The sequence below is a fragment of the Venustampulla echinocandica genome, assembly GCF_003357145.1.
Source record: "Venustampulla echinocandica strain BP 5553 chromosome Unknown scaffold_9, whole genome shotgun sequence".
Lineage (NCBI taxonomy): Eukaryota > Fungi > Ascomycota > Leotiomycetes > Helotiales > Pleuroascaceae > Venustampulla > Venustampulla echinocandica.
In genome coordinates, this window is record NW_022474214.1 from 456,820 (window position 1) to 477,228 (window position 20,409).

General features: G+C 47.1%; 8 protein-coding genes across 8 annotated transcripts; 4 read left to right on the plus strand and 4 right to left on the minus strand.

Moving 5' to 3' along the window:
• Window positions 1–299: 299 nt before the first annotated feature.
• Window positions 300–2,507, minus strand: BP5553_08893 (Uncharacterized protein; the record flags this gene model as incomplete). Its single annotated transcript, XM_032017516.1, has 1 exon — window positions 300–2,507. One exon carries the CDS (start codon window positions 2,505–2,507, stop codon window positions 300–302), a length of 2,208 nt encoding a protein of 735 aa, XP_031866159.1.
• A 452-nt stretch (window positions 2,508–2,959) lies between these two features.
• Window positions 2,960–3,869, plus strand: BP5553_08894 (uncharacterized protein; the record flags this gene model as incomplete). Its single annotated transcript, XM_032017517.1, has 3 exons — window positions 2,960–3,053; window positions 3,104–3,348; window positions 3,396–3,869. 3 exons carry the CDS (start codon window positions 2,960–2,962, stop codon window positions 3,867–3,869), a joined length of 813 nt encoding a protein of 270 aa, XP_031866160.1.
• A 709-nt stretch (window positions 3,870–4,578) lies between these two features.
• BP5553_08895 (uncharacterized protein) lies at window positions 4,579–5,145 on the minus strand (the record flags this gene model as incomplete). The annotated part of the gene is made up of 2 exons (XM_032017518.1): window positions 4,579–4,673; window positions 4,905–5,145. The coding sequence occupies 2 exons, from the start codon at window positions 5,143–5,145 to the stop codon at window positions 4,579–4,581; spliced, it is 336 nt and encodes a 111-aa protein (XP_031866161.1).
• Window positions 5,146–6,084: 939 nt separating this feature from the next.
• On the plus strand, window positions 6,085–6,839 carry BP5553_08896 (uncharacterized protein; the record flags this gene model as incomplete). Its single annotated transcript, XM_032017519.1, has 2 exons — window positions 6,085–6,102; window positions 6,183–6,839. 2 exons carry the CDS (start codon window positions 6,085–6,087, stop codon window positions 6,837–6,839), a joined length of 675 nt encoding a protein of 224 aa, XP_031866162.1.
• A 579-nt stretch (window positions 6,840–7,418) lies between these two features.
• BP5553_08897 (uncharacterized protein) lies at window positions 7,419–8,135 on the plus strand (the record flags this gene model as incomplete). Its single annotated transcript, XM_032017520.1, has 2 exons — window positions 7,419–7,511; window positions 7,632–8,135. The coding sequence occupies 2 exons, from the start codon at window positions 7,419–7,421 to the stop codon at window positions 8,133–8,135; spliced, it is 597 nt and encodes a 198-aa protein (XP_031866163.1).
• Window positions 8,136–8,365: 230 nt separating this feature from the next.
• On the minus strand, window positions 8,366–8,920 carry BP5553_08898 (Uncharacterized protein; the record flags this gene model as incomplete). Its single annotated transcript, XM_032017521.1, has 1 exon — window positions 8,366–8,920. The coding sequence occupies one exon, from the start codon at window positions 8,918–8,920 to the stop codon at window positions 8,366–8,368; it is 555 nt and encodes a 184-aa protein (XP_031866164.1).
• Window positions 8,921–10,658: 1,738 nt separating this feature from the next.
• Window positions 10,659–12,211, minus strand: BP5553_08899 (uncharacterized protein; the record flags this gene model as incomplete). The annotated part of the gene is made up of 6 exons (XM_032017522.1): window positions 10,659–10,754; window positions 10,911–11,092; window positions 11,185–11,512; window positions 11,563–11,709; window positions 11,769–11,873; window positions 11,942–12,211. The coding sequence occupies 6 exons, from the start codon at window positions 12,209–12,211 to the stop codon at window positions 10,659–10,661; spliced, it is 1,128 nt and encodes a 375-aa protein (XP_031866165.1).
• Window positions 12,212–18,168: 5,957 nt separating this feature from the next.
• BP5553_08900 (Integral membrane protein) lies at window positions 18,169–20,238 on the plus strand (the record flags this gene model as incomplete). Its single annotated transcript, XM_032017523.1, has 6 exons — window positions 18,169–18,448; window positions 18,518–19,143; window positions 19,194–19,307; window positions 19,360–19,545; window positions 19,596–19,979; window positions 20,041–20,238. 6 exons carry the CDS (start codon window positions 18,169–18,171, stop codon window positions 20,236–20,238), a joined length of 1,788 nt encoding a protein of 595 aa, XP_031866166.1.
• Between the last annotated feature and the right edge of the window lie 171 nt (window positions 20,239–20,409).

The following is a 20,409-nucleotide window of genomic DNA, read 5'->3' on the forward strand; positions in this document are numbered from 1 at the left end:
CTCCTTTTGTGCCATCCTGGTGTTCTGGGTGGTCTCATCCCAAGGTAGAGGGTGCTGTTTTGCGTGAACCTAGCGCGAACCAAAACCGGCGGCAAATTAGTTTTCTCGACCTAATTCCACGTTTTCAGATCCACGCCTTTGAATCTCTGCTTGTGCCCCCTCAGTTGGGTGTAATTCCGCTTTGTCTTCTCGTAGTCTTGCTTGCCGCCACTCCACCTCTTTTTGGCCATGTAATTCATCTTCTACACTATGGAGTTTCCCTCCGCTACTTGTAGCCTAGACAAGCGTGCGGCCTTAGCTCAAGGAGCATCAAAAGCAAGTGGCCATGCTTCAAATTCATTTTCCTCTATCGAATCTGAGGCTTCAGAATACATCAGAAATTGCTGCCAATCTGCCCAGTTGATTTGATCTCCATAGTCCGTATTGATGGAGTTCTGCGGAATTGGAATCATGTTGTAAGGTGTATCAAAGTTGTACCCTGGAGGCACCTGTGGATCAACCGGAGCGCAGCTGTCAAACAGCAGTGATGAGTTGTATTCATTGATCGCCATTTGACTAAGATCAAACACAGGGCCCGGAAGAGGCTGTGCAACACCCTGAGCGGCTATGTCTCCGATTTGGACCTCTCTCTTGGTTGCCGCTTCTTGGTATGCAGCTTGTGCCTTCTTCAGCAGCCTCTTGATCGGTTTCCACAATATTTTTCCCTCGGTATCGGCAACTCGTTCCCCATACTTATTCCAAATACTTTCCACCACAGCCCATGCTCTGTCTACTAACGGTCCTTCTGTTTGAATGCAAAGTTCGGTCAATATAGCGGCCAGTGGATGCCACTGCACCCATGTTCTTCCGACCCACTTGAAATAGGAGCTCTTCGGATTGTTCTCGTATAGGTTCATCATAATTTCGAGGATCGAGACCGCCGTGCGAAGAGTCTGATCTTGCGTCACATTCGCGTATATTGGTTGATCTCGAGCTCGAAGCGGATATCTCAGTGATAGCCACATCTTGAGTATTAATAATCGTCCAGTCATTGAGAGAAACCACTGAATGGGAACGTTTGTGTCACACTTCTGAAAGTAGAGCGACTCAAATTCAAGGCTCAAGCTTTTGATCATCTGTTCTTTCTCCGTGACACTGATATGGCTGGGAAATAGAAGCTTTCGGAACGTAAATGCCAATTTATGAGTGACATGGCTCAGGGTCATGTCTGTCAAACCCGGAAATTCCGGAAAGGGCTCACTTGTTTCGGGCCCATAGTCGTCGTCGTTAATATTGAGAGGCATAGAAGTGTCGAAGGAGCCATCAAATATCATTGGCTGAGTACCTCGGTCTTCCGCGCAGCGAAGGTCAAGAACCATGATTTGCCACCAGAGGAGACTCCTTTGCTGAGTCTCAAAAAATGATAGGTTGGTGCCACCGGCATCTTTGTGTATTTCAAATGACTGAGCAATTCTGAGTACGAGTGCAAAAAGAGTCCACGTGGACCGGGTTTTGCTGTGTACTCGTAGTGCAATAAGGTAGAGGGCGAACGCCTGCAGAACTGTAAATTCATTTGTATCAAGAAGATTCTCTCGTGCAAAGGCGAGCTCTGCACGATGTCTGAACTTGGCAAGCAAGGTCTGAGAGTCTTGATGGTATGTCTGCTGACACTCCTCTGGCGACAGTGACGAGACTGCAGCGAAATACATGCATAGCATCAGTAGCTCGATTACACCGTTATTTGGCGGCGCAGAAAAGTCGCTCGTACCAGCAGCTATAGAAGAGAGGGTCGTTGGTCTGTGAAGAATTTTGAAAATTGGATCGACATTCGTAAAATAAGTGTTGGTAAGGGCCTTGAAGTGATGGTATGTTATTGGAAAATCCACATGTTCTGGGCGGCTTTCAGCTTCATGAAAGACGAAATTAAGTGGTGACGAATGGTTCGTTGGACCAGTAGTTAACTGAGCGGATTCCACGACTTCTTCGTTGTCGTCGTCATCATCGTCTGAAGGCCGTTCGAGCAAACAGCGTAGCCCATCGACTTCTCCTCCCAGGTTTGCCCAAAAGTCGCCTCTGAGATATTTCTTCTCAAGAAGCGTCGTCTTTCCCGTGGCTGGAGCTTGAAGATTACTGCTCTCCTTGTCGCCCGAGATAGAAGGGGTAAAGTCAGATGAAGAGGTGGTCTGTCGGCCATTAGACTCTCCAGATGTCAAAGGGGTTGCAATGTCCCCTCCCATCTTTTCGACAAGAGCTTCAAGCTTTCCAATACGTCGGAGAAGCTCGTCGTCTCTGGGTTTGGAGTTTCTAACCCCTTGTCGCCCTCTCGGGACACGAATTCGTTTCGGGAATACGCAGTCAGTGCCTGATCGCTTGCAGGCAGAGCACGGATTGGACTTATCACACTTAATTTTTCGTTGTCGACAGTGTGTACAACTAAGAGGCTTGAGGTCAGACGGATCTCCGGCTTTGGGTTCAGCTTGAGCAAGGAGCCCAGTTAGGGTCGCCGTCAGTGGTTGTAGTTCAGCCATGTCGTGTCACGGCAGCTGGGGTGAACAATACACAAGATTCATGCAGACATATGAATAGCTACCTTTGCCTTTCGTCGTATAACAAACAGCTTTCAATAAGTAATTCGTACTGCAGTCGCTGCCGATATCAAATCTCAAAGTCTGACGTGCTTACCAACACCCTTAGTAAAAGTGGCGTTCTAATACATTGACCCCTAGGGGTCACCAGGGTCAGATAATAGGCTGACTAAGCTTACCACCACCAAAATGCCAACGCGCCGCTTCTACATCCAGCTGCACTGAGAGCTCAAGGAGCCTATTGCGGCCCCCGAAGCCAGTTTAGGCTCCCTTGGATCATTCTCGCTAGAAGTTGACGCTCTCAACTGTAGCACGATCAGGGATAACTACATCCTAGGCAAGAGAAGTGAGTAGAGGTGAGGTAGTGGCAGTGCGCACAAAGAAGGCTGGTGAGGATGGGTGAGGTTGAGGGTGAGCAGAGCGGCGAGGGGTCACGTGGGCCGTGGCTCGGCGCGCCCCCAACGGAGGTGAGGATTGGCGCAAACAACAGTAAGTTAATCACCTACCAGCCCATGGGTTGAATACTAACCTCGAAACAGACGACTTAAGAGGGAGAATATATGCCTGCCTTGCCCAGTATCGAGAGAAAATCTTGCAGTACAACAAAACAATTCTCGACCGAGAAATAGCATTGCAACAGATCGACAAAGAAAGTAGTCAAGCTGGAGATATAGCATCCCTCCTCGACGAATTATGGGGAGACGGTGATGACATGGAAGCCGTTCAAAGAGATGTACACAAGGTGTCGGATCTTTACAAACATATCCCCGATGGGACTATGCCAGTTGCAGACCAGGACTTTCAGACCAGCTTCAGTCTAAACTCTATAAGATTAAAGATTGGCTCGCCGAACATGCCGCTCAACTAGACGCGGAGGAGCCATCCGGACGGCCCTCTGTTTGGCGAAACGTGTACAATCTTATGCGCTGTCCTGACCCTCTATGTGACCTGGAGCCTTATTGCTGGGGTGACCCTGACAGGCACATTGTGACATTCCTAAACATATTCGCGATCAACCTTACGCGGAGGATCAACAACGGCTTAGGGGGGCACCAAAGAGCCAATAGCGCCCCCGCGGCAAACTTTCCTCGTATAAATATCACGAACGTGCTACCCGGACCGCCTCATCAGGCCTCTCTAGGATCTTCACCGGCGTTAACTCTGGTCCTAGATATGGATTTGCTATGGCAATTAACCGTCTCGATATTCCCGGAAATCGAGATGAGGTGGTGGAAGAGTACTGCGCGTGGCAGCAAAAGCAGGTTAAGAGACAGACCAGAGGGCAGATTACCAAAAGGCCTGTGATTATCTAATCGGCGAAGCCATGGACCTCGAGCTAATCTATCAAGATCGTACTGTTGCCAGCGATCTAGAGAAGATAGCGGGCGTTAAGAGGGCATTGCCCAGCGGGTCGTGGCTATGTCGAACACTGGGCCAAGAAGTATAAACAAACTAAGACACAGGGTCAAGCAGAGTCAACGAAAAGTTTTGTAGGGGAAGTTGTTTGCTGTTATATTACTATAATTAAGTCTACTAGAATGTTGAATACTTTATCATCCCCCGGAAGATACGTGTAAGGATAACACTATCCTGTGGATTAATATAGTCGCTCGCACGGCCGGCTTCCCCTGCCCCGAATCTTTTGTCTTCTTTCTAACGAGGGATTCTCGGCCTACTGTCCAAATACTGTTAAGCGGAAAGCACTATAATCTTGCCAATTTGACCAGGTCAAGTCGATCGACAAGTTCCTCTTTCAGAAGCCACAGATATGTATTAAGGTTACAATAGCAGGTTAATCCTATTCGTACTTATAGCGCCCCATCCTCCAAACAACTAGTGGGAAACCTATGTTCTCGCGCGAGCGAGGGACAAGGGACCAATACTAAAACATTCCACCAAACTAATCAGGATATTCTGTGTGAACTTATTAGCGATTGGCACATTTTAGAAGACACTGCCTGCAAAACATCACATTCACTCACAAATTTATAGCTCGAGTATCCCTAATTAGCAATTACATGGCCGCAGCATGGTCCCTGCATCTTGATCCCGAAGTATCTGCAGACTGGATGCTAGGTGAGTCGGTCAGAAGAGCCAGAAGAGTCTGTCCTGATGAAGTTGGCACAGGTTATGGGTGTCCTGTTGCCAAGATGGACGACAAGGGACAGATCTCCAAAAAAAGCCGCGTTGCCCTCCTGGAGGGAGGTGAATGGGTCCAAGTATTCAGCTTCAAAAGGATCCTGCGTGATCTTGCCATACTTACCGCTCATATCGCCGACCTGGCAAGTCAGCCGTTGTCAGCTCAGTGTAAATGGAGACTTGAGGGTCACGGTGACTCACGGAATGGGCCGCCTTCTGTGGGGAAGTTTTCAAACCTGACGGTGAACCGGACGCCCTTACCATCGTCAGGCGCTTCGGCACGGATGGAGCCTTTGATATTACCATTGAGGGCACCATTTGTGAAGAATGGCTCTGGTGGAAGATCGGCTTCGTACACGACGCCAGCAGGGTTTCCCGAGGTTTTAGGGGCATCCTGCATGCCTTGGGCGGCCACGAGGACTGTGGAGAAAGAGGCCATCATGATGGCTGACGCGCGCATGTCGCTAGAGGCGTGATCGATTCCTCTCCTTTGTACGACGAGACAAGTAGTCCTGGTTGGGGTGAAAGATAAATAATGGAATTAGGTCGATGAGAGACAAAACGTCTTTGCAGGATAGAACAAAGGATGGCTTGATGCACGACGACACAAGAAAGCAAGGACGCGGTAGTGAGGTAGGAACCAAGTAGTGTACTCTCTTTTATATCGCTGCCTCGAGCAGACTGCGGCAGGCACCAGCGAGCAAAGCCCTGATGCGACTGTGTCTTAGACGTATCTGAGATATAATCAATATTGCAGGGTTTGGAGTGGCCAAATCTTAAAGCCCAATATAAATAGCACATTGCCCGAAGAGCTGTCGATCTTTTACGAGTTTGACCAAATGTTTCTGACCAAATAGTTCAAGACTTCTAGTTCAACTAAATGCAGTAGCTGCGTACTTCGTACGATTGACAAGTTTGGCTTTCGAAAGAGGCACTTAAAGTACGTTTGGCGTTGGCCCGTCCAAACAGCAGGCTAAGAAACTCTGGTGAGCAAGGAGTCGGAAAATCCGGGCAGGGGGGAAGCCTACTATAAGACAAAAATAAGTAACTTTTAATTTTAGTAACTAAAAGTAGAAGTAATTTTGAAAATATTCTTTTAATGAGTAGGTTTAACTATACTATTTATAATCTTCACTACATCTATTAGTACTACATCTATTAGTACTACACCTATTTTTTGCACGTGCGCTGGGGCGGCCAGCTTACTATATAACTCACATTCGTTATACTCTCGTAATATAGACGTTATTTTTATATACTAGATGTTATACTAAAGCTACGAACTAGCTCGCCATGACCGGCACTTAATTATTCGATGATTTAATAACGGTAAACGAGTGTGCAGTAGTATACTCAGCGTTCACGACATTCGGAGTTGAATATGGATGATAATGCTTCTGTGGGAATTAATTGAATAGGGGAAGCGTTCCTGCTGCGGAAAATGACTGTTCTTTCGGTTGTCCTGAAAATATTGCACAGAAATGTGGAGCAGGAAATCGTTCGAGTCTCTACACTAAGAACATAGTTGTTCCATCCTCAGTCTTCAGCACCATCGCACCTTTGGCTACCCTGACGGAAATTGTGGCTCTGGGGTGCTACAATGAGCCGGTGGTTGGTGACCGTGCCTTAACCAGTAACGCCATATTTCTGGATCTCATGACGGTCGAGAAGTGTGCTGCTGCTTGTGCTGGATACAAATCCTTTGGACTCGAATATTACTATGAATTCTATTGTGGGAATAATATAAACACTGGCAGTGGGGAAGTCGCCTCGACTGAATGTTCGTTTCCTTGCACAGGAGACAGTACCCAGACTTGTGGCGGAGGTTACAGACCCAACACGTATACTATTTGGGAGTTAACTTCTTCATCGACCGCTGCTGCTTTACCAACACTCACACTAACTTCAAACTCGGCATACCGTCCCTATGGATGTTACACAGAAGCAACAGATCAGCGTGCGCTCACTGGAGGAAGCTTCTATAACGACTTTCTGACAATTGCAAAGTGCGAAGCGGTTTATTCGGAGTACAAGTTTTTGGAGTTGAATATGGACGGGAATGTTACTGCGGGAATGCTTTTAACACTGGAAGTGTTCTGGATAATTTTCCTTCGGAATGCTCTTTTAGATGCTTAGGAGACAAGTTGGAAACGTGTGGTGCTGGGGATAATGTTGATAATAGGGACCCAAATTGGCACATGTAATGCAGGCAGTGGATTGGTAATAAAAGCCAGTGGATTGGTCAGAATGGGTCATGGAATGAAGTAATTGTATTGATTAAGGAGTCTAATGCTATGGGGTGAAAGGCTCCTATATATAGGCAAATAATGGAATAAGTCAACTGTGCCAACTTAATGGTATGTGCCGTTGTCCGTGATTTCCAAGCCTTGCCTGACTGACCTATTCGCCCGATACCAGTACTAATTATTAGCAAAACAGGTGTTCAGATAGGTTGAAACAGGCGGGTCGTGCATTTAAGTCTTTGCATTAAGTCATGATTATTGAGTGGCTTGGCAGGAGGCCTGAGCCTCCAAAACAGATACTCAGGGAGCTCCCATATTCTAACAGATAGACTGAGCGTTTATATTCTGGTTCGGGTGTATCATCATCTATCATTTCAAGCCCGGCTACAAGCTCGAGTTCCTTGACTACCCTATTATCTGAACCCACAGTAAGTTTAATCCTCCAGAATTTAGGAAAGTTGCCGCTGACTTGATGTGTATTAGACTCAATTATCTTCTTCCTCTGGCAACTATCCTGTCTCAATGTGAACAACAACAACAAGCGAAATCCCTTCGAGCAGCCTCAGTAGCTCATCCTTTACCACATCTACGATTACTACCATAACTCCTTCTCTGATAATCACAACAACGGTACCCATTATTTAACCTAATATTACCTTGGAATATAGTTAGCTTGGATAAACAGACTACTTCTACCATTAATATCCCAACAATAACCACCTCCACTCTCCCATCTTGCCCAACTGCAATCTCCGTTCTCAACTCTGGCTTCGAATCATCAGTAGGCATAGGGGTTATCCCCTGGACAAGCTCCATCTATGGAACATTCATGACTATCATGTCACTCAACGTCCTCCCAAAAAGCAAAGCCAATGCTTTGCGATACTACTCTCTTAATCCGATAGTTCTAACAGCTACTTCACAAACGTTAACAGTCTGTCCTGGCGTCGCGTACAAGTTCTCCGCGTGGACTAGGGGACTCTATTCTAGTTCTCTCTATATTGCTACTTTTACTATTAATGAGACTCAAATTACTATTACGAATGTTGCAGTAGGCTCTATTTATGTCGAGCCTACGGGGGCTTTCACGCCAACTGGCAGTTCTGTAGTGCTGAATATCAGTCTTAGTTGTACTGGGCCCAGAATTACAGCTTACTATTTGGATGATATGTCGGTGGTGCCGGCTTAGAGACGGCGTGACTCTGGTGTTGAGGGATAGGATCATTGTGATTAAACCTATCGTTAGGTTTCTGCGTCGCACTGATGCATATGCTTCTAAGTTGTGTTTGTCGGGGTGCGGATCACATGTCATTATATTGAACATCATTGTCATCAAGTTTCATTCATCTGGTTAGAGAAGCAATTGGTGAAATTCTCAACCTCTGATTCCCCCACAGCCAGCAAAGTACCGTGCCCTTTCTACTGGAGTACTGGCAATTCCCCCGCAGTCTGAGCCTCTACAACCAGGGCATCATACTCCTTAACCGCCTTCTCATACTCAGCCACCAAATCCACATCCCTCTTCCCGGGGCTAGCATCACCGCCACCAAATGCCCTCACAAACGTATAATAAACATTTGCTAGGGCCTGGCACACGCCCTTCGGGCTCTCTGATTCACACAAGAAGTACAAATCCGCCTTGAAGTTATTATCGATCTTCAACCTTGCGGATTCCGTGAAACGGGTTTGCAGACGGTAGTTCTGGTACCCAAAATCGTGTCGGTTGCAGCCACGCACGAAGTGAAAGCCGAATGGATTGTCTGGGGACGCGGTGCAACCATCTGAGCTCCAGTCTAGAGTTGAGGGGTTCAAAGCGTTGCGGTTTGCGGTGAAGGCTGCAAGGGAGATGCTAAAGAGGTAGTTGTCTGTGATTGTGTTGAGGGATTGGCGGGCGTAGTTTTTGATAGTGTCAAGGGTTGGGAGGGCCATTGCTACTGGGATGAGAGCAACGGTAAGGGAGGTTGTGAGCTTCATCTTGGCGGAAGATTGCGGAACAATAGACCTGTGATATCTTTGGATTTTGGAGACCGTGGAATAATAGAAAGAGAAGTGAAGAAGTAAAGTCAAAGCTATATCTTGCTACTTTGACAAGGCGGGGAAGCTTTTAATGTAGGATCAAAAGGATCAAAAGGATCCGGGAGAATAGAAGAGTGACTGAGAGGCGGGGGGACGCCCCAGCTGTACGGAGGTACAGCGGTTTAAGTACTAGTATGGGATATTTTGACAGGGGTCTGGTTTTCCGCAGAACATCGCATCGCAGCAGAGTTGTAGTCCTCCAGTAACAGACATCGCCAAGATGCGCCTTTGAAATCGCTCCTAATAGTGCCCCTCCTAATATATTGCGACTTTATAGAACGTGCATCCGCTGGTAGAGCGCGTTACTCTCTTTACCTTGTCTCACTTTCCTAATACCCTTTTATACCTTAATTTATATATAACTCTCTATATTAATTTACAAAGTCGATACTTTTTATAAAATAATTATAGTTATTAATAAAACAAGGGATCTATAAATCTATTATAACTAAAGTTAGTCGATATAACTAGTTAAGGGCTGACTTGTAACCGAGGCGCTCCGACTCCTTAAAAGGGAGCCTCCCCACGGCCCCCTTTCTTTTAGGGGGCTAGAGATTAGCTTATATAATAATACGAGGGTTTACTATCAATTGTAATTCCCTATTATACAGGCCCTTACATCTAGGTCTATAATTTGCATTTGGTGTGTATGCTCCACCTAGTTTGTACGCACCGCCTAGTTTGTACGCACTGCAACCCAAGACGGTATATAAGTGTGCAATTTGCTTGGAGGTCTACGCCGATCCCTCGGAAATGGCTGCCGCCGAAATAAGCAGGTGCCAAAATAAGCAGGTGCCAAACTAAGCAGATGCAGAATAAGCAGATGCAGAATATGCAGATGCAGAATAAGCAGATGCAGAATAAGCAGGTGCCAAAATAGGCAGGTGCCAAAGTAAGCAGATGCCAAGACTATGTTCTTATTTTGACATCGAACCAATTCGACACGATACGCTCCTTAGACTTAGCAGCGGGAAAATATCACAAAAAGCATGAATGTAATTGTTTTTCTTTTTGGAAAATATGCCTCGGAGAGATCAAATCATGCCTCCTGAGCTATTATCTGTCACACATATCCGTTAAATTCAAGGTACTACACTTTTCCTTGGATGAAAAAAGCGAAAGTTTTTAACACAAACATTATTTCCTAAGCCTGCTTCACTCGCATAAAAACGTTCATTCCCTACGCCCAACCGCCAATTCCTCTATTTCATCCTTTTTAGCGAATCCATTACTTTATACTACTTCCTATAACACCTCTAAAGATCTCGTGGCCATCTTGTAGCTTCTTGACACGATCCTCCAAGAATGCTCTTTGGCGCTTTGCAGACAATGACACAGAGGCAATAGCTCTAACTTGCGCATGCGTCATGGCATTTACAATCACGGGAGAGAAAATGTTCTCTAGCCCGCGCACTATGTGTTGCTCGATGACTTGGGTAGTTATATTCGCGATAAATGATTCATATTCTAATATATAACTTAAGAGATCTATAAAGTCTAGGAAAAGAAAGAGCAAGACAAAGGAGCAGTTTTAAAAGGAAATCATTAAGCAGGAGGCAAATGCCTCTGATAAGTGTAAGGTTAAGAGCGAGCGTAGGTGGGCCGATTATGGTGCTGTATGTGTTGTCTGGATCAGCTAGGCGTCGAAGGTAACGTTGCCAATCCACTGGGTAAAATGGAGGTTGAATTCCTCTGGCAGCTCTTCATGCGCCCAATGTGCCGAGGGGGTTGTCTGCAAGAAGTTTTGGTCAGCCAGCAGGTCTATGGTGAAAGTCTATGCAACAATCCGGCCCAAACGCGCCGTCTCAACTTGGCTAGTGCAACACGCGCCACAAAGCCCGCTCGCACGGCACAAGGCTAGAGTTGGTGAGAGGTTGGAGACACTTACGGCATTATAAAAATTGGCCAAGTATTTGTACGACTCCTCTTGCAGGGACCAGTCATGCCAATTAGCCACTGGATCGCGTGTAGGAAAGAGCACGAAGGCGGGCTGCGAGAGGCTGGTTTTGCCGAGCTTTTTCTGGTTCAGGTAGGTTTCGAGGCGGTTGTTGGCTTGATAGCCATTGTAAGCTAGCAGAGAGTTAAACAGATGTGGAAGGGTGGTATAAGATGGTTCACTGGGGTAACTGTCGGAGGCGACATATGGTTGAGGAGAGTCTTACTATTGAAAAATCCCTGCTTTTGATACGACTCCACCATATAATCTTCGACCTCTTGGCTCATGATTCCAGAGAATGGGATCGTGGTAACGTTGTTCTCTTTCTCCCACTCGTTCCACGGTTCTAGGAAACTGGTCTTGCTGCTTAAGAAATCGTGAGGAGGGACAGTAGCGGCAATTTGAGCGCAAGCGCGGATAGCAGAGCGTGGATCGGCATCCATCTCTTTGCTGGCCCCAGTTGCATTATTGGATAGGTAGAAAGTGTAGCCGAGGTTGGGGGCGACTTGGGAAAATTGTTCATTGGTTTTGAATTCACGAGCGGAGGATATGAACTAGCAGGAAGTTAATATATAGAGGAGGAGAGATGAGAGAGAGGGCATACCGGGACGCCGACGTTAAAGACACCTTTGAAGCGATTGGGGCTTAGGAGGCCGGCTTCCCAGCAGACTTGGGCGCCGAAGTCGTTGCCCATGCAGACGCCTGAGGCGACGCCGGCGTTATCCATCATGCATTCAATGTCGTTGACAAACTATTTACGAAAGTGGTCAGCGTGGAGAATATCAGGGCTGAAAGAATCGCCTTGCTTACATCGCCCATAGTGTTAGACGAGTAGAGGTCCTTTGGGTGTTCTGAATCGCCGTAGCCACGATTCTCGGGGATAATCAATCGATACTCGGACCCGAACGCTTCGATCTTCGACGTGTTAGTGGCTAGATCAATACGAAACTCTACCGCGAGATTATGTTCTGTGTAATACGTACCTGATTGCGGTACGTGGTCCATAGACTGGGCCAACCGTGAACCATGACAATAGTTTTCTTTGCCGTAGGGTTAATATCGAGGTACCCCAGCTTCAACGTAATGTTCTGTGGTGTAAGTCCACTGCGCTCAACAGCATTGCATTGGACGAATTGCTTTTGGTAGCTATTTGGGTCAAAGCCGGAGGGGGTCTCTCGAGCGATGACAGCGGGTGCAGCGAAGGCGCCATTGGCTACTAGGAGCGAAGCAAGTATGGCGGATAAAGGACTCATATTTTCAAGTTGATAAATGACTGCTCTAGGAATTAAGAGTATGTTTAGGTTGAGGAATGCAAGTAGATGCGGTGGTGACTAGGGATTCTTTAACGACAGAATAAGTAGAGAATGATGGCTACTGGTGATTAAGAAGCGGATGGATAAGAAAACGAAGGGGGAGCAGACTGCTTTAATAGACAAGTGAAGTCTAGCAATGAGGCAAAGCAATTCCATGGCCGGATCTCGAACCGGAGAGTTTGATAGAATTTGATCTTGATAGGCGTGTATGGCCCTTGGCCATGAGAATCTCAACCCGTAGTATTCCGTGACCACGGATACCCGGCGACGTAGTCTGTACTACTAAGGGATGTACTATAAGACGCATAATATAAGGTAGGTGGAGGTTTTAAGAGTTAATTAATAGTATACTAGCACGCTACTGAGCTATAATCGATACTAAAAGTGGATTTACAAAGTATTAGAATAGAGATTAATACTTTTGATACTTTTAATACTCTTGTTGCTTATTACCTAATTAAGGAAAGCAAACAAAGCAAGGGACTACGCCCTACCAGTACTATGCGGATACATTATCGATATACTACAGTACCCGCAGACAACGTACAGTAGCCCTACCGCATGGGTCGGAAGAGCCGCAAGGGCTGCTCGGAGTTGGCGGCTGCGTCATAGGGGTCTATGCTCTTAACGAGCGTTTTAGAAGTTAGAATACGGTGGTACATCGGTGAAGTATTCGTGCTCGTACAGCACTAGTAGGGGGTTTCCCTACCATTTACTTATTTAAGTAATAGAAATCAACACAGCTTTCGAGGCGTCGATACTCGATCTCTACTAATGGCGGTAGTACAAGACGCATAGGATAAGCCTATACGGGAGGGAAACATGCCTGTCAGGAGTTGTTTCATAGTATGCTAGCACGCTATCAAGCTGTAATCGATACTGAAGGTCGATGTACAAAGTATTAGAATAGAGATTAATAATTTTGATGCTTTTGTTACTCTTGGTACTGTTTACCTAATTGGGGAAAGTAAGCAAGATCTTACCGTCGTGGAATGAAAGCAGCTCGCTCATTCGTACTAGTCAATCAGCCCGATCTATCCGCAACAGTCTGTGCTCTACGAGTGGAATCCTTAAGGGGGTGGTGATTTACGGGATTTACCCTACATTCACCATACATGTACGTACCAGTAATCCTGCTTTCCCGGCGGGTCCAAGATAATAATAATCCCCCGCTCCTCGATATTGCCACGGTGGAATTATGGATTATGGCGCAGGCGACAGGCCAGTGCGTTAAGGCATTCACCAGGTTACTTTCGCTTTCACTCCTCCCTCCGAGGAAGCCGTTGACGTCAATGCAACGGAACGCATCGTAGGCACGGCCTTTTCTTTTGCAGATGGTCTAGAAAATTCCTGCATCTTTGCACAGTACGGGTACCTCCGTACACAGTACGATGAAGAGTACTCCGTAAGGTCGTTCGTTCTGCATTACTCGAGCAGCGGATTGTGCCTTGTAAAATGGCTCTTCTATCGACGACCCCACAGCATCAATGCACAGCTTCCGAGATAGCGACATGGCCAGCCGAATCGGCATCGCCGCAACTCAAGTGGTACGAGTACGCACATACTCTCACCGGGGTTACAATGAGATATTTTGCGTTATTTCGAGGCGTCTTGGATGAAGGGAGGTTCTCAACGGCCCGGCCCCTTCCGTTCCGTTGGCCGCCCAAGTACAAGTACTGTACAAGCGCTGGGTAGACCGAGTCGAGCGTCTCACCGCCTTCTACCACCGCGATCCTCGGTCCTAGCATCTACAGCGATCCTCTATGCAACCGCGTCGTCGAGTAGCCCGCCCTTTGAGCTTGAGCTCTGTACGCACCGCTTGAAAACCAGCAATGATAGGGACTGCTTGTACCTCAGCTGTACTCCCATCAGTCCATGCCACTTCTCTAAACCCGGCTTCTTTCCTGCACCGCTCCCAATGGGTTTCAGCTAAAGCATGCGATCGGCCATCCTCAAATAACCACCATCCGTTAAATATGCCAAGGGAAATGTCAGCCAGAATATGTTCTTTGTGGCTTCAACGAGAGTCAGTACACCATCCTCGCGAAGCATCTTACCAAGGTATAACAGTGACTGATCAAGTCTTCTTGTTGCATGGGTGCAGCTGGTGGCGATTATCCTACGGAAAGCCCTTATATGCTCATCTACCGGTGTATTCTCAATATCCAGGACCTCGAACGCCATGCCCTCAACTCCCTTGAACCGCTTCTTCGCATCGGCAACCAGGCGCGCTGACAAATCAGTGAAAGTATATTCGAAGGCAATTCCATGGTTCCTGAGATGGCTTATGATATATCAAGTCGTGCCCGTACCTGCTCCAACTTCTAGGATGCGAAATTTACCACTTCCATTGGAATCGGAGAGATCTTTCGCCAGGAAATCTCCGAGCAGGAGTGTAGGAGCGGCCAATTTTCGTATACATCATCCAAATTTTGCTTGTTGGCTTTGTCACCAAAGACCAGTTGGAGGACATCCCTCTCTATAGAGGCATGCGACTAGTCGATTGCGACCCGCAAAGACATGTGGGAGCAGCAATCTTAAGAGAACACTCCTAACACGACGCCTCAATCCTCTTTAGCTTGAATATCTGTTGGGTCGCTCAAAGGGCGGAGGAAGCCCCGCTTTTGCAGTAGGGCTTTCTTTGAACACGAGATCATGCATCTCCTTAAACCGACTTCCGAAAAAGATCACCCAGGAACCAAGATGATAAGGGGGATCTTGAATAACATAAATTGAACGCCATAGAAGCTTAAATAGATGTTCAGAGCTTCGAGCTTCCAAGAGCCATCGTTCGTTTCTTCTTTCAAAGTCGCCACGATGCACTTCTCGACCCTCGCTACATCAGTTCATCCGTCTCGTCTCGTTTCGATCCTCGTCATTCACCACCAACTCCAATACAAAATCAGTCGCATAACAGAAAGGCACTCTGCAATGCAAGTACTTTTAAGATTTTGAATTGCGGCGGGGTCATCTTACTGTCGTGTTCACTGCGAAGCTGCAATGTTCCGTCTCGATGGTTGCATTCAGTTCCTTCAAGACGCTTCCGTGGAAATTCGGATATTCGGGCTCCCCATTCGAAACTATTCGAAATAACTGCTCGAGTAATTTTCACTCTCAGAAATCTAATACTGCAGTAAACATGTCCGTCAAGAAGGAATGAGACCTTGTTCGGAGCTTATTGGCAGTAACGGCTTCGCACTTCTATTGGGCCTCTTTCAGATTCCCCTAAAGCAACATATCGCCGATATATTGAGGCGCCCTCGCATATACAGGTTCCGCACGTCAAGCCCCTGAGAGCTCAGGTGCCGGAGTTACATGCGATGTAGCAAACGAGACTCCAGAGGGTACTGCAGGGAATGTGCCACTTCAAATGCAGTGATGGAAATTATTCAACGGGGTCCTAAAAGTTTTATGGCGTCTGGAGGTCATACCGGTGACGACCTCCATCGAGTATTCTTCAATCGTTGAGCGTGAATAACACACCTTTCAATAATGTGGGCAGTAGGAAGAAGTATCCATTCAGCCTCAGACATTATTTTTTCTCACTACTTCGGTCTTTTGATATTCCTTCCGCGCTGGTGCTTCCGACTTGAAATGCGACTTCTCAAAGTTGCGTCAAGTTCTTCTCTCCTTCCTTCAACTTCTTATACTTTCGACCTCCATTTCACTTCACCATCTTTGCTCACAACCTACAACCTCCTCAAACGTCTAATCTAGGCATGCCATGAGATAATGATATCTCTTCTTGGAGCAGTGATATTCACCCATGTGAATTCAATGGCTCGGTGCATGAATTACCTGACTTTTCCTGTAAGTTTCTGAAAGTGACCCCAGATGGTTCGAGCTCAGATTCAAGCGGAACTTGACGATTCATTCAATGAAAGGGAGATTCGTAGGTACCTGGTAGATTTCTAAAGAGCTAGAATAGGTAGGTACAAAAAAAGAGCTTATATAGCTGAGGAGATGCTTGTGCAATTGATTGCACGTGATCTAGCCGGAATGGTTCTTCATGATTGTTCTCGATGGGGCAACGCCGAGTGTTGGTACGTTTGCGTGACCTGCTGCTGAGGATTTCGATGTTCCTGGTGTCTGGTGGAGATAAGTCGAAAGGGGCATAGTTTAGGCCGAATTATATATACGAAATGACTGACTGGTAAAATTCGAATTCTAAAGTTAACTGACCTAAACCGGCTGACTTATGACCCTCTTTAACGCACACCTAAGAGGCGGGCAGGGATCAGCGCCCCAGGCTTAATCAGAGATAGACCCGTTAGTATTTCTGTCACATTTCCATCGCTCTGGATGGGCGTATTTGATTTCTCAAAGTCTTCGACAGTGCATCCATAGCTCCCCGAATCGGTAGAGCCATGGTAAGCTGATCAAGAAAGAAGTATTGTTGGCTTGGTTACGGAGAGTTGGGATGTTTCTTTTCGCGATGGATAGGAAAGGAGGTGGCATGCTAACGAATTGGGTGCTGTACTTGAGTACAGTACCTCCACAGTCTGATGGAATTCGACCAGAAGAAAAACGACGGACCTGAGGTGTAATGTTTACCAAAAAGGAGGCCAACATACATTTTTAATTAATTACCATACCATCTCTTGTACTTTGTTCTACAAGAGTTTAAAATAAAAGTCTTACGATGATCGTATCACGTGATAGTCGGGTAGTCGGGCTAGATAGCGAGCACTCAATACCTGGCGTACCCAGGGAGGAGAGCATCTACGGAGTAAGGGTGGTTTAGCAAGTCAACTTTAATGCTAGACGTGAAGTACTCTCGTTAGGTAGTAGCAAAGGCGGAGAGGTGGAAGGAGGAAACAGCACCGAGTACGGAGTATGGGGGGAGTTGAAACTGCCTGCCACATTCCTTAAGAATAAGGCCCCAGTGCTAAGCCAGGCAACTACTTGTACAAAATTACTTCGCCAGCCTTCCCCCACTTACCAAGTATGTATTACTCCGGAGCTTACTGTAGTCCCAATGCCAAAGACCAAACGCATGAGAAATACACGGAGCCACCTCCGCAGAGCCCCTGCCGGCCCTGCCCGGTTTTGTTCTTTTGATTTGTTGCACAGGAGAGTATACGGTTACATCGGCCCACGGCCACTGAGTGCGATCGTCATGGACAGCTGACTTGGCTGAGTGACGATAAGCAGAACACTTTTCCCGCCCAGGGCACCCACCCACTCCCCGTTGCACTGGCATGTTGCACTAGGACAAGTTAAGCAAAGTATCTGCTGTACTGTATCTTAAGACGCAAGACACCAAAATGACATCAAGCCATACCAAGCCATATATTAATAAGGCTGTCATCCCGCCTTGTCAACCCATTCCGCCGCTTCCGGCTGGCCCAGACACAGAATCACATCAAAACGAACCACCTCCAGCCTTTAGGTCATCTGCCAGCCAATAGCAGCAGCAGGACCGCCAGCACCGGATGACTCTACCATGAATAATGCAATGCAGAACTTACTCGCGCTTTGTCACTTTCTCACTTTCCCATGCTCGGCCTTTCGGTCTTTCACCGCAACTCGAACTATTGGATCATAGGTCATATATATTTCCGCGTCATTCCGTATGACATTTTGTTTTGGTTCCTCTTGCGTTTGACTTTTGTCTGCTGCTTGCCCTGCGCTCCTATATATACAAGGTACATATCTACCTAGATATATACCCAGATACAAATCCAGTAGCTTGGCCCAGCTGTGCTTAGGTCTTGTCCTGACTGTTGAGTTTCCGTTGTTACCTCATCATACCCATAGATCGATCTTGCCTTGATAGACAGACCTCCGAGGCTCCCATCTCCCAAATTTCCCCCAAGTCGCAGCCGCTCTCGGTTTCTTTCCCACGTCCAATCCGGGCCCGTTTCCTCTGAGGGCGTTCTATAACAACGAAACACATGCGGCCGACATTGCAGAAATACACGCAGCTCACAGGTGCGTTGCTCCTCGGGCTTGCGCTAGTAGCAAGTGTACATGGCCATGGCCATGGAGACGATACCAGTAGGGAAATGGACATGGGCCAGCCTTCCATAAGCCGCCCAACATTATCTCTAGATACAGTCGCTCCAGAAGCGACTGCGGGACCGCAGAGTTATTTTCAGTATGGCGAATATTCGGGATGGATAGTAGCACATATAGTGCTTATGACAATAGGCTGGGTCTTTGTTCTGCCAATAGGTGCGTATTTTTCAAAAGCAGAAAAGGTTGAGTTTTGGCGACGTCAATATACTAACTGCTGTTTTCCAGGGGTTATGCTGTCCCTTGCACAATCGCACTACAGCCTTCCAATGCAATTTGTCTTCCTGGCGATCAATGCGGTGGGAGTGCTCCTAGCCACCATATATAACGCAAGCACGCCTGATCTCTACCCCAACAACGCCCACCACAAGCTCGGATGGATCTTAACTTGGGTAATTAGCGCACATGTGCTCATGGGCCTTGTAAGCGCATACGCAGGACGAAGGGAAGACCTCAAGCATGAAGAGCGCGGATCTTTCATCCAAATTTCCACCGCTGCAATGGAAGAGCACCAGCGCCTGCATGGCCAGGAGACTTTCCGCTACTCCAATGATAGTGGGCAAGGCACCGAACCGGACACCGAGCGTTTAAGGAGCCACTCGACGTCTTCGACTAGGTCGGATCAGCACCAGCTATGTGATGTTCACCTAGAGCGGGAAGATGAGTATAGCGAAAAGGAAGGTCTAATTCCCAGCAGCCGGATAGACCGGTTCTTCTCCAGGAAAATCCCAGGTTTGCTCTCTGCGAGGGCACTCCGTGTTATGCAGCTTGCCTATGGCTTTATTGATCGTGTGATATTGATCATGGGGTTCATCGGCATTGCAACGGGCATAGTCACTTACGGTGGCCTCTTCGTAAGTCGAGATACTTCAATTATTGAAAGGTAGTACTGATTTTTATTTAGATGGGTGCTCAAATTTTCAGCGGGCTGGCCCATTGGATCAAGGGCGGGGTATTCTTTTGGTATGGAATATTGACACTAGGGCGGTGGGCAGGCAGCTTTGCAGATATTGGTTGGGTTAGTGGAGTCCACTCTTTCTCTTGCGATGATTAGCTGATTCGCTCTCCAGGCATGGAATATTAACCTGTCGAGAGGAAGTCGTAGACCGACGGCGGAATTCGTGGAAAGCCTGCTCATTTTCATCTACGGCTCGACCAATATTTTTCTCGAGCATCTGGCAGCCTGGGGGAACGAATGGTCTGCTCAAGATCTAGAGCATATCTCTATTACCGTCATGTTTATTGGTGGCGGAGCCGTAAGTACCACTTCAATCTATGAGTCAACATATGAACTAAATTTATTCAGTGTGGCATGCTTGTTGAATCAAAACGGATCCGGGATCTCCTAAACACAACAAGCCCACCTCCCAATTCGCATCTTTCAAACCTTACAAATAAGGAGCTTGAACTACTAGAACCGAAGAGCTACAGATTTTCCATGAATCCCATACCGGCTCTAATCATCCTTCTCCTGGGCCTTATGATGAGTTCCCACCACCAACACTCGATGTTCTCTTCCATGATTCACCAGCAATGGGGAATTCTCCTCGTCGGAGCAGCATTTGCGCGTGCAGCAACATACATCATCTCTTATATCTCCCCCCCAACCTCGGTTTTACCTGGGAGACCGCCGACGGAGTTGATTACGGCTTTCTGCCTGATGGCTGGTGGGTTGATATTCATGGTTAGCGTAAGTTTCCCCCTCATATGGACATACTCTGAGCTTAGGGGTCGGAACTAACATTTTGCAGTCCCATGACACGGTAACCTCATTGGAGAGTTACGATCTTGACGCTATGTTCGTCTTCACCGTTTCCATGGGCGTCATTACGCTCCTGATGGCTTGGATCATCCTAGTAATAGCTATTAAAGGCTGGGCCCTTAAAATTAAAGGTAGATCTGCCACCAATTCTACCTTTGTTGGATATCGCCGAGTGGAAACGGCGTAGCGTAGTGGAGTATACGAATGGGTGTGGACAGCGCATCGACACTTGCGAAGGAAATCCTCAAATTTCAACTCTGGATTGATTCTACGGTGTGTGTTTGGCAAGGCATTATAGGTGCAGGTCTTGGGAATACCCCCTGATTACTTGGTTGATAGGATGTTTGTTTCTCCGCTC